At 36.6% G+C, this 12,906-nt stretch overlaps 1 protein-coding gene across 6 annotated transcripts in view; it reads right to left on the bottom strand.

The window, feature by feature from the left end:
- FRY (FRY microtubule binding protein) overlaps window positions 1-12,906 on the bottom strand; it is a 251,531-nt gene that overhangs the window by 22,572 nt on the left and 216,053 nt on the right. For all 6 annotated transcript variants that reach the window (XM_071553058.1, XM_071553050.1, XM_071553032.1 and 3 more), the window contains 7 exons: window positions 12,547-12,687; window positions 11,648-11,827; window positions 10,492-10,653; window positions 9,596-9,670; window positions 8,378-8,548; window positions 2,506-2,706; window positions 1,849-2,010 (listed from right to left, as the gene is read on the bottom strand). In XM_071553058.1, coding sequence (XP_071409159.1) covers window positions 1,849-2,010; window positions 2,506-2,706; window positions 8,378-8,548; window positions 9,596-9,670; window positions 10,492-10,653; window positions 11,648-11,827; window positions 12,547-12,687 — 1,092 coding nt within the window. The remainder of the gene's footprint in view (window positions 1-1,848; window positions 2,011-2,505; window positions 2,707-8,377; window positions 8,549-9,595; window positions 9,671-10,491; window positions 10,654-11,647; window positions 11,828-12,546; window positions 12,688-12,906) is intronic.

The following is a 12,906-nucleotide window of genomic DNA, read 5'->3' on the forward strand; positions in this document are numbered from 1 at the left end:
CTGCATTGCTGACATACGATCAGCTCTCTGAAAAGAAGAACTCAGAGGAAAAGAGAAACCGGAAAAGTGCTCAGATTTTGTGTTATCAAACTATGTAAAAAGAATTTAGGTGTAAGTTCCAAGTTTTCTGACTAAAAACTGGGTAACTTCTTCCTTAAAATAAATAAAAACCCAGACATTTTAACTTTGTTTACAAAATGTGTTACTCCAATGTGTTTTGAGATAAAATACAGAAGTATGCAAACTGGAAGAAAATATCTTTGAGGCAAAAAAAAACTCACTAAGAAAGCAATCTGTGCTTATCAATTCAAACCTCTTTGTAACATAGGTAACCTGGGTTACATTTTTCACCATTATGGAACCTGTACCAGGACTAGCTAAAGTTTCCTGTCAACCCCACAAGAAACTACTGTAATTTTACACTCTTCACTTACTTTTCCCAAACTTTTCTTTTTTTGGCACATGGAACATTAGATAAATTTTGACAGTAAAGATACTAAACCCCAGGCACATATGAAACTCCTGAACTGTGATTTGCAATTGTTAATGTGCACAGCAACAGCTAGTGCAGCTGGATGCATGAGATCAGCCACCTGCATTTGTTCTGACTGCTGCTTCCTGAACTGAAATTCTGCCAACTTCTGCTGTTTATGGTTGTTATGTGGTTACGTGTCTACTAACAGTTGTTTTGACAAATGATAATGAGTTTACCTTCTCCACAACCACTATTTGGAGAGGTTACCTTCCTTTCCTATCCTTACCCGCACTTCCCTCCTCCTGTCCTTTCTTCCTCCTGTAGAGGTTTCTGACACGAACAAGTTGTTCAATATTCAGCACAGTTCCAGCCTCATTTTCTGTGAGCTCTTCAAAAAAGTTTCTATTACTTCTGTTATCTGCAGTGTTAGCAGTACTGTATCAATTCTTTGTGTGGCTGCATTTGGAGGGGACCAAGGGCAGGAAGTGGAATGAAAGTCAATGATTACTCAAGACATATTCTTCTCCTACCCCTGTCTCATACACTCTGCTCTTTCCTTCTGCAGAAGTCACACAATTTAGACATGACTGAGAAGCTTTACTGACATAAGGCAACAGTATCATAAAGCCACTAATTTTGCACAAAGACTCCAACCCAGATTATATTTCTGGAGGGACACTGAGAGGAGTAGGTTCACCTGATCTCTCACAAGCAAGTACTGTCAAACAGAAAATTAAATAAACCATCCCCATGTTGATAATAATTTACTAACCTTACTCTATGTTCATCTTCTGATACAATTCTTTGAAATAAACCGTGCTGAACATGGCTGTCGTATCCTCGCAAATCCTTCCTCTCCAACCCCCAGGATGGCTTAATATTGTGGTCATGAACTTAAAATTTCTGAGTGTCTGCCAAAAGGCAAGTACTGAATCCAGTGCATGCAACTATACAATAGGTCCCCACACACAAAAAAATGTCCGAGAATACACTCACACACCCACTACATGAGTTGGCATATCATTCTTTTAAATCAGCATGAAGAACAAAGAATATTGCCTTGGGGCTGGAACTTGTAGCCACTTCATGAATTTGTCTTCCAATGACCTTGTAGTATTTTGGTGCATGTGTAGCACAACACACTTAAGAAACAATAAATAAAATCTTTTCATGAAGAAAGTAGAAGTAGAAAGGAAACAGTATGAAAGTGCAGGAGCAGGAGAATGTATTGTACTATGATATTTGCACAGAGAAAGCCAGAATGTACTTGATTTCACAGATCAAATCCTTTATGAAAGTGTAAGCAAAAAAACATTTGTTACAGAGTTAGAAAAAACAGTCCAGTTGGAAAAGAAAGAAAAAGATGTATTCACCTTGGCTCCTTCAGACACTTGGAGATTATTCACATCGGGCAAAGACACATCAAAGCCGGATGTTCCTATATTAAAATGATGAGGGTCTGCTGAAGTTGTGTCACATGATGTAGAAAGTGAGTCAATATGATTGGCATCCTCAGATGGGGAAAGATTTATAATCTGTTTAAAAGACAACAAAAGCACAAAAGAACTAAGTATACAGCTCCCACCACACACTGCTTTCATGAACATGCAAAGCAGACACCGCCTTAAAGAGCAGCAATGATGGCTCTCTTAGTTTGTACACAGACACAATTTTTTCAATGTTTCTGCCACAAGAATTTTACTAAAAACATCCCAGAAGTGAACAAAGTAAATCTGACAGTTTACCAACCTGGAGTATTGTTCTCCTTCTTTAAGCATTAAATACATTAGAAATATTTACTATTGGCCTATTGTGCAAAATTGTCATGTAGTAAAAATAGGCAAATAATAAGATAAGTTTCTTGTGTTTCAAACTTTGCATTAAAATTCCTGTTTACTTTTGCAAATAAGGGAAAATGCACCCACCAATTTCAGCTGATGAGATTACACCCGGGCAGAGGAAACTAAAAGCCCAGTTAATTCAAAAACACGACACTTTTTTTGCTGTTAAATTTCAAGTTTGCCACTTACTAGGTCTGAGTTCTCCAAGATTTGGCTGGTGGTCAGGTCCTCCTCCTCTGATGACTCATCGGAGTCTTCATGGTTCATTTTGTTCAGGCTGGGCGTGCTCCCTGAGAGCTGGCTCTCCTCCAGCAGCTGCATGTCACACTTGTCTAGGCTGTCCAGGGACCGTCTGCGCACTCCCCAGTTGAAGTTGTCCATGCTTTCACCCTGAAATCAGATACAGGCTCAGCTTTCTTGATTTAAAACTAATCGTATGCAAACACCTAATCAAAGTTAGCTCCAGAAATATTTTTATGCAAAATATAATAAAAATTTGATATAAGCATTATTTTGTTTGTTCACCTGGAGATAAGAGCAGAAGCATGGAAATGGCAGTTAAATGAGCACTCAGTCTTTTCAGTATTAGTTGTTTCTCATGCATTTGCTAATTTAAGAATATACACTCGTCAATACCAGGAGAGCAATGACAGGCAAAAGAAAAGTTTGAAAGCAATTTTAGAGGATTTTTCCATGATGTTTAAAAGTATTAGGAGCACGGTTCATAACAATGGTTCAATTACAAAACTTATGTTAAAGATTTTAGATTATTTGCATTATATACATAACTATAATGGTGAGTAGATTTGAACAAACCCCTCCTTTACGCACAAAATGTGCTAAAGCAGCACACCTTATTCTAGGCCCATGTTGGTTATTTTTGTAACTTGAATCCATTTGAATTATTTGAAACTATATTTTGAGAGCAGCCTGATAAGCACTGCCTGGGATTTACACATTTTCAAAAGGACACAGTCAAATTGACCAACCATTTTATACTTTCAGTTCTGATCTCACATGCAGTTACATAAAGCTGAGTGCATTAAGCAAATTGCATAACCATTTGCTGGGCTGGTGAACTGAAAAAAAGGATCACTTGATTTCTTTCATGTATAAAAATGGCAATTAATTTTCCACCATTTTTCCATTTGTGTACTTTATATATTTTCCAGTGGACTGTATGCCTTTTCCCTAATCCTCACTCTGTTCCTATGTCTAACCAGGTTTGCCTCCAGCAAATGCAGGACCATGTCCACAACTGCTCCTGCTATGAACCCGCAGAGGCAAAAGGGGCCTTACACAACAAGAAAGGTCTCCCCAGAACTATCCAGCTACAGTTTTGGGTACTTTATCTGGGTGAAAGCCTTCAATACTGCATCAAAATGAGAAGGCAATTTGTAGAGAAAAATGTTTCTTTGTAAGGTTCAGGGCTGACTTTAGAACAAGACTCTCTAAGTTGCAACACTCTTAAACAAGTAAGTCAATTGGTGAAAATTCAAGCTGACAGTGATCTTTTAAATATTAATTTGACAAAAATACAAATCTGTCTAAAATAATCAGTGACTATGAGCACTTCCTTGGTTTATGCAGATCAAACTTATGTGCAATTGCAGAGAAAGAGGTCTCAGTTGAGTAAGATCCCTTAAGCAGTCGTAATTTTAAACACTTGAGTAATCCCCATTCAGGACTACTCAGACATTAACTGAATGGGGAGCAAACTGCCCAAAATGCAATCAATTGAATTGCAATCTTACCCCCTTAACAATCAACACAATTGCACGAATTGATTTTTCTTTGCATCCTTACCCTTTAATGCAATTGACCATGGAATATGAATAAAACGAAGGGAAGTTCAGTTTTGTGAGACTAAGCTCACTGTTCATAAACAAATACGATGAAAATAGAAAAAAATATTTTTTAGGAAAAAGATAACCCAGAAATGCAAGACCTGTAATTCACAAGAACATTCAAAACTAAGGAATGCACTACAATAAAAAATGAAAGAACATGAAATTGTTATGAAGCCTGACATATTACTAGAAGAACCAACCCTGTGTTTTCATCCTGTGACTGGTATCATATAGTACTTTTGTAAGGCAAGAGAACAACATACATCTAAGTTTTAAAAAATTAAGCTTCTTTACATCAGAAAAATGACTGTTCACTTCCAAGCTATTTATTTTAACAAGTCCTTTGGTTGTCCATTCTCCCCCACAATGGCTGGAGGACACATGCAGCAATGAGACATCCTCCACAAACACATCACTTACTGAACTAACAAAGGACAAAATGACATAAATAAGCAAGCAAGCAAAGATGACTGTCATCACACCCTGATCCTCATGATGCCTAGTAAAGCTATCAGTAAACTGCAGCCCATGTCTATGGAATATTTCCTGTTGCAGTTATATGCTGCAATGTCTTCAAGAAGGAAGCCAGCAATAAGAAGAAAAATGGAAAGGGACACTTTGAGGGCATGCAGTTAGAAGGGATAGTGAATAGAAGGGATAGAAGGGTTAAGAGAGATGAAACAGTGTAACTCAAATATGCATAGTAGGTGGAATAGTGTAAGTTTGCTACAGGGCCACCCATAATCATGCAGAATTGAAACAAGAGGTCAGCACAGGTCTATGAAGATGGAGTTGTTGTTTTTGTAGTCTGTTAAGCAATCTTTCTTTCACAGTTAACAAGAAGAGCAAAGATGTATTTGAGAAGCTGTTCTCCAAAGCAAAGCTCTTCTATCTGGAAAATCATCAGCAATAAACATCAATTCAGCAGAAAACAGACACATGTTATAAATGTGTCTGGCAAGCAGTGAGCAGGTACCACACAGAACTTCCCACAATCCCCAGCCTCTGCCAAAGAACTGATGTGCCCTTGCAGCTGCTCTAAACTTTATCATAACCCAGGGGAAAGGAGAGACAGGAGGGCAGTAAAAAGGGAAGTAATCCTATGTAGGGGAGAGCAGTAAAGCTCCACCAGTAAGAATCATGCAAAACCTTTTTCGCACAAGTTTTCACCCTTACCATGTTGTGAAAGTATGCAAAGTTAGTGGAATCACTGAAATATTGTAGGGTATAGGCAGAACCTTTGTGGAACTGCATAGTAAGCAGTAGTTCAGTATGGCTGTATCTTTTAGTGCACAAGCATTTAAACACAAAGATTTTTTTTGGGATTGTGTTTGCATAATAACTGATGTACGAACTATCAGAAACCAATAGGCAAAATGCTGTGGTTGCTCATTTTTTTATCATTTGTACCACTCATTAGAATTCTTTATCATTTTAGTTCTCTCCATATATGAGAAACAGCAATTTCGGTCCCAAACTGGCAACTGATGCATCCTAACAGTTCTCTTCACAAGGTAAAGGAGTCCAGCAAAGTTGGTAGGATCATACAGCTGAATTAAATTAAGCTGTAGGAATCAATTTATTTATTCATTTAAATTCAATCTAGTAAGCAACTTTCTTAAGAGGTCTCAGGCATCAGCTTCAACAAGATGTTAGCAGGAGGTAATATACCACAACTGAAAAGCTAGAAATTGTATGTAATTTGCCCTTACAAACAAATGGTCCAAACTTTACTCTCTTATAAATAATGAAGTTTCTCCATATTCATGCACAAAAGTATCAAAAGGAGAAATAGCTCAATTTGAAAAACACTGATATTAAAATTAATATATTTTAAAATTTGTGAAGACTGTTGAACATGTCAAAAAAACCTTAAAATTAAGCAGAATTTTTGAAAAAGACCTCAAAAATATATCTAATCCAAGACAAAAAATGAAGCACCTGTCAGAAATGCAAGCACCCCCCACCTCACGCTCCACACACACACTGAAGGAGGGAGGCAACAGCAAAACTATGATGTTATTCTACAATACAAATTTGCAAGAAGGCATAACATGTGCTGGCACATCTGAGTTCAAGTAGCATTCTTACCTGAAGCTCCTGGGTAGCAGATATAACAGATAGAAAAACAAATAGAAAGAATCTATGTAAAATTACTGTATTAAAGACATCACAGACAAACATTTGCCTACAATTGTATCAAATATTATCCAAAAAACTTCAACTCTTCAGCCTATCTTTCAAGTTTGAAAATAATTATTACTTGCTTTTACATCTTTATGAAATTTCAAACAAGTACATCTTGTGGTCTGGGGATAATTCGTTCATCACTGGCCTGTTTAAATCATATGGAGTTTTTTGAAAGACTGAGGTTGCTCTTGCTAGCTTAAGTTTTCTAACACTGTTTTTTCATGTTTATGAATATACCAAATTCAGATATGACAGACATAACAACAGTTTCAACTCAGCCATTGGAGATGTTGCCTTTTACATCAGGTCTGAACTTGACTAAAATATCTGTTTATTTTTAAAACAGTAGAGTAAGTCAGTCTGGACTAACCCCTGGAATGCAAGGTTTCAGATCCATGGCAATTTAAAAACTGTATTAAGTAAAAGACTACATTTTTCATTTTACTTCACATCAAACTAGAGAAGCTTAATATTTGCTACATGACCAACTTAAGACAATTAGGATATCAATTAATTTAGGCCTCAGTCTTGAAGTTAGCCACATGTATAAAAGAAATCTTTGCAGAAATCCATGATGGTAAATTCATTTTGATAGGAACTGTTCTGCATAATTACATATATACTCTCTATATGGTTTTAACTGGTGAAGAGAAAAAAGAAATTCCTGAATTTCAGTGAACAAAAAATTATCAAGTGATACTCAGCCAAAATTGCAGTCTCAGACCCTTGTAGTATCTTGAAAGCACTTAAAACACAGAAATTACTGCAGCCAGTATATTTTTGACAAAAAAACTGGCACTGTTGTTTTATATCATTTATTGATTTTTGGATCATTAGATTTCCTTCATTGTATTTGTCTAATGTATTTTAAACCATTGCTGCCAACTATCCTTTTTAATTTTTTTAGCAAAGTCATGGGCAGCTGTGAGCTAATATTACTGTATTTTGATACAGAAATTCCTGACTTGGAAAAATAAGGACTTCGTGACTTTTTTTTTCCATTCCTTCATCCTTTCTCTTCATTGGGGAAACAAAAGAAGTTCATATGTACAGGAGTTCACACCTGAGGGGTCTGTTTTCCTTAAAATTATTTTACTACTGTAATACAAATAGGTAGAAAAATGATTATTTCTACCTATACACATGTTCTTCTCAGGGCTAAGAGGGATGCCTGAGAGAATTCATGTTAAAGCTGAGTTCAGATTATGACAAGACAAAGTATTAAACTGTTAGGTTTGCTAAACATCTGCACCTTAAGTCCTTCAAATGAGCTAACAATTTCTGAACTTTTAAATAGCAACAAAATTATTAGACTTGTTTGGCAATGGATATTAAATTTTGGCCTTTCCCAACCAAATAGAAAGATATAGGCAAGGTTAAAGGGTGAAGTCCCCAAAAATTCAGCAGTTCTCCAACTTTTCCCTCTCAGCAGTTTCAGCTCAAGGTGAGCTGATAGGCTTCACCTGTCAAGACTTGATCTGGGCCCTGAGGATTTTGTTTAGCTCCTACAGGAAATGATGAAATCACAGACACCTAAGCAGAGTGGAAGGTACAGCTCTCCAAGCATTAGTGCTTTCATCAGCAGCTGCAGGAACAAAAGCAGCCTGAAGGCCTGAATTAATGTTTCAGAGGGTTACTTATGAACCAACAGATTTGGAACAATTTCATTTTATAGGTTTTTAATGAGCAAATATATTTTTGTTAGCAATTTAGACCTTTAAAATTGTATTTAAAATAAATTCATTTAAAAGTAAATTCATTGAAAAGGTCCTAGAACAGAGGCTTCATTTTCCAGTAACAGTTTTGCAGTGTTTCCTAAAGCAGACTCAGAAGGGAAGGGTGTGGTAGCCTTTTACTGTTATGCTACTCAAATAAACACTAAGTGAACATTATAAATATTCTGAACTTAAAACTAAGTTTATAGTTTACCAGTTAAGTTTTATGTTGCAAGAAGAGTAGTGTTTAGTACAAGTATAAAAGCATTTTAATAAAAAAGCTGTTTTAGAGAAAACATACTGTACCTCTCCGTCTTCCAGCTCAACATCTAGGAAATCAAAGTCCCTAAAGACTCTGAATTGTTGTTCACTGTTTGAATCATCCATGTTCTCCTGCTCCCTTGTCCCGTCTTCTGAAGACACCAAGCTCGTCTGGTGCTCAATCAGATCCAAATCACCACAGGAAGAAAAAATCACCTACAATTCAAAGGAGTTCTCTTGTAACAAACTGTTCCCTCTGGTTGTTTCTTCCTAAAAGCTGTAATTGGTTATTCAGAGGACTGTATTTCCAGTACACACCTAATTCCTTCACTGAGTATTTTTAGAACACTCTTTATTATTTATGTTGGACAGGTGCCTTCAGATTAAACTTGTACAAAGAAACAACTTCATACTGTGGGAACACATCCAAGAATATTACAGCTACCTCCTAATGGCAGCAGATTGATGTTGCCTGGATGTTTGTATACATAGATAGGAACAAAAGTCAGAGAGCTTAGAAGAGAAAATACAGTCAAGGGGGCAAGATAGTAACTTCATTAAAAACCCCCTCTAGTTAAAAAGGTGTTCAAAAATATGTCAAGATTAGAAAATACAAGAAGCTCTAATTTTTTCTTTCCTACTGAATATACTTACATCTGCAATTTAATTGCAAAAATTTAACAGTTCCTGCCTTTTAGAAACCAAGGGCCTGTTCTCCATAATTCATGTTACATACACCATGTTCGAAAACATTCAGAAACTTTCCTTTCTCTGTAGAAGATATTTAATAACTATTTTAAGAGCTTCCCACCATGGATGATCTATCGCCCATTTCCTGACACCAGATAATATTAATTTTTAAAGAGTAACATCAGAACTACTGTCTAATGGAAAAATCAGACACATGCACCCTCCCACCATTTTATTCCTGTAATTTAATTTTTACTTTATTGAAGTTCTAGATTGGTAATACCAGCGGTCATTACTTTCTACCCACTGAGATGGCATAAGGACAGCCTATTGCATCACAGATCTCTCACAGGAAAACCATACCTAGCTCTGAAAGTAAATCTTTAAGTGAGAGGGCCATTCACTCACTGGTTTGTGCTGAGAAACACAGCTTGGGCCAGTACAGCGGCCAGTGGTAGTAATTTGACATGAAAACTAAGCAAATCTGGTCAGCAACTCTGGGAAACACAGTTCTATACTTTTGAAGTTCAGGACATGATGGCAAAAAGAAATGGTCAATACAAGGCTACTTACTGAAGGGTTTTTACTCAGCCCAACTTCCTGACCACACAGGGAAAGGACATGCACCAGCTTTTCCTTTGTTCTTTTCTAGAAAACAAGATGTTTCTCAAGTGAGCATTTTTTTAACCACGCATTTTTCTGGTGGCTTGAAACATACATTAGTAATTTTTAATTAGGAGGAACCAACCAAAGAATTAGTCATTAAGTGCTCAAAGGATTGCTCTCAGAGCAACTATGCATCAAGGAAACATAAAAATAGCTGTTAATGATTTTGTTGTTTATTATATTTAAATTAGTCTATGCAATCCATTGAGCATGATAAGGAAATATTGGATTATATGCATCACTTCAAAAAGACAGTTCAGTCAGAGGCGTAAAATTAAGCACATGCATAATTTTTTTTTTTGCAGAATTGGGCCTGAGTCGCTGCTATATAACCTTCTATATTAAAAAAAGAAAAGAGCAATAGATACATTTAATCTGCATGGTTTTATTCTAACTGGCAGATAATCAAAACCAGAGAGGTAATCAAATATCACCTTTAGAAAAATTGTTCGTTTTTCCTCAATTTCTCAAATAAGCAACACTTTCAAAGTTGAACATGATACCTATCTGCTCTCCTTGCTAATAGCTGAACTTATCTGTCATTTTTAGTTAAATCTGACAGGTCTTAAAGAGATGCATTTCCTGCAAGCTGAAAGAAAAACAAAAATGTCAGGATAGAAGACAGACATAACTCAGTCCATTTTTGAGTCCAAGAAGGACATTCAGCACACACAGTCAGATGTTGTGCTGCCACTGCCCCAGCCAGCCAGGAGCACTGCACAGGGCACAAGCATTTAAGAACCAAAGTGTGTGTTAATTCATCTGCGCTAATCCAACTTGCTAATGAATTGTGGGCTACCTACCTGAGAGTACTGGGGTCTCTTCCAGCTCACAGGAACAAGGACGTTGGAGTTCGATCCTGATGAGGTTGAAGAAGTGCTTCGGGTGACAGCCATTGCCCTGGGTTTGCCATCCCGTCCAGAAGAACTTTGCAGCTCATCATATCGCCTCCCAATAATTGGAGTCTGAAACAGAGATTATTATTCATTAGTACCATGCCTCAGGATGAACTTACAAAAGCCATATTGCTTCACTTGGAGGAAAAGATTACTCTAAAAATCATATACAGAGATAAAACAGGGAGTACACTAAATTCCATGTCACTTGGTATGTTTGTTATTTCCCACTGTGGACATCTGAGTAACAACCGCCATATTTAGTAGCTAGTGCTTATGTTCACGGATAGACAGCACTTAAAGCACTGTCACACTAGTTTCTGACATGAGAACCAGTAAAAAAACCCAGAAAGCCTATGAAATTTACTGTAAATCTGCATTTCTTGCACATGTTTTTTACTACTTTTTTTCCTAAGAATGATGAAGACCTTGGCCCTTTTCCAACAAATACTGAAATGCTTTCTTGGATTGAAAACAGGATGCTCAGCATTTTCTAGAACTATACCTACATGAATAGCAAAAAGTACCAGCTGCCTTTTTTATATTTATATGTCCTTTTAACCTCAGTAGCTCATTATTATCTATATGAAATAAATCTATAATGCTGCAAACAATCCTGCAGCCTCACAACAATAAAGTGAGTTGCCCATTCAAGTCTATAGGACCATTCAGTTCTGTAAAGTTACAGGATGCACAGGGTTTGCAGGATAAAGACTGCTGTAACAAAGTCAAGTTTTAAGTCAGGCAGCACTCCCTTAAATGGTATGCTCTGTGTTTAACAGAGACAACACTGGCATCCCAGGTTACATATAGTGCACTTATATATTACAGCTCTTCCACCAGATAATTTTAAATACAACTAAAAAAAAAAGTAGTAAAAATCTGGAAAGAGCCCTCCATCATGGGTCACTAAGTATGTCACTTTGAATCAAAAAGAATTAGAGAGACTTTCAGTTCGGTAATTTTCCTATTTTTTTAGCTTTCTGAAGGAGTTGCAACACATGGGTTTAGCATTACCAAATAACAGAATTAATGTGTTAAGTAGCAAAATTACAAAAAGTACCTCTGAAATATCAAAATGAAACTCTAAAGTCTTCCCTGGTAGCTCCTTGGAGGCACTGTTCCATACTCGATGTATTTCCATTTTTGAAAGATCACTATGTTGATAGGAAGGTAAAACTAAACTGGCAGAACGAGAAACTACCAACTTCAGGATATTCAAGGCTTCTCTCCAGTGAATACTCTAGAAATAGGTATATTTACTCAGCAAACAGAAAACAAGATTCATACACATTCAAGATTATTTACACTTTACAGTCATATTTTTTGTCACATAATAAAAATGTAGAATTGGGATAGTCCTATCATTTCTCTCTCTTGGCCAGTGACAAGGTATGTACAACAGTGGAGATCAAGACTTGCCCAAGGTGTCATTGTTAGGGAACTGGCCTGCAGCCTGAGACACCTGTGGACAAGGTCAACTTGGCAAAGGATTTAAAACCTCCTCCCTGAATGCCCTAATCAGTACAAATAAATATAAGGGCCATTGCAGAATCCCCATTTCATTAAAATCTGACTTGATACAGGTTCTTTACAACTGTGAATTCCTAGTAGAAACATGTATTTTTCACTTGTCAAGAATCAGGGAATAGACAACTCTGAAGGGAAGTACTTATGCCACATCTCCCTCATGCTAATAATTAAAGAGTGGTCATCCAGGCTCTGCATGGTATTAATCTTGCTCCAAGGTACTGTAGCTGAAGCTTAACCCTTCCCACACAGCTGGGCATCTTATTTGGGAATGCACAGTCTGTGAGGCATCAGGATGTCTGCAAACTCGGTACCACACTAGACAGATGCAGCCCTCTCTGCTAATCTAGTCTTAAATTCTTATAAAGAAAATCAGCTTATATTATTAAACACTGCTTAAGTCCCTATATTAAATATAAAAAAGGTATTTACCTGTACATATTTTTCAATGGTTTTTAGCACTTCCATGTTAAACTGTTTCACAGGAATAGCTGACAGGTCCATATAACTAAGAAGACTGTAGATCATCTGTAAGAGGGACTGTTGCATACTAGGAAGGCCCTTTTCTAGTAGCTGTTAAGAAAAAAAAAGTGAATAGAACTGAATTTTGAGACATTTGTTCTTATGGAAAAAGCTACTATTTTCATGAATACCATTTGTACTGTTAATCTTTCTTCACTCACTGATTTTGTAATGCCATTTTACAATCATTTCAGGACTGATAATGATATAGGTGTGAAGCAAAAAAGAGCTTAAGTTGGGAAAAATGCTAGCCTGTTAAATTTTACATAT

The sequence above is a fragment of the Pithys albifrons genome, chromosome 1 (assembly GCF_047495875.1).
Source record: "Pithys albifrons albifrons isolate INPA30051 chromosome 1, PitAlb_v1, whole genome shotgun sequence".
NCBI lineage: Eukaryota > Metazoa > Chordata > Aves > Passeriformes > Thamnophilidae > Pithys > Pithys albifrons.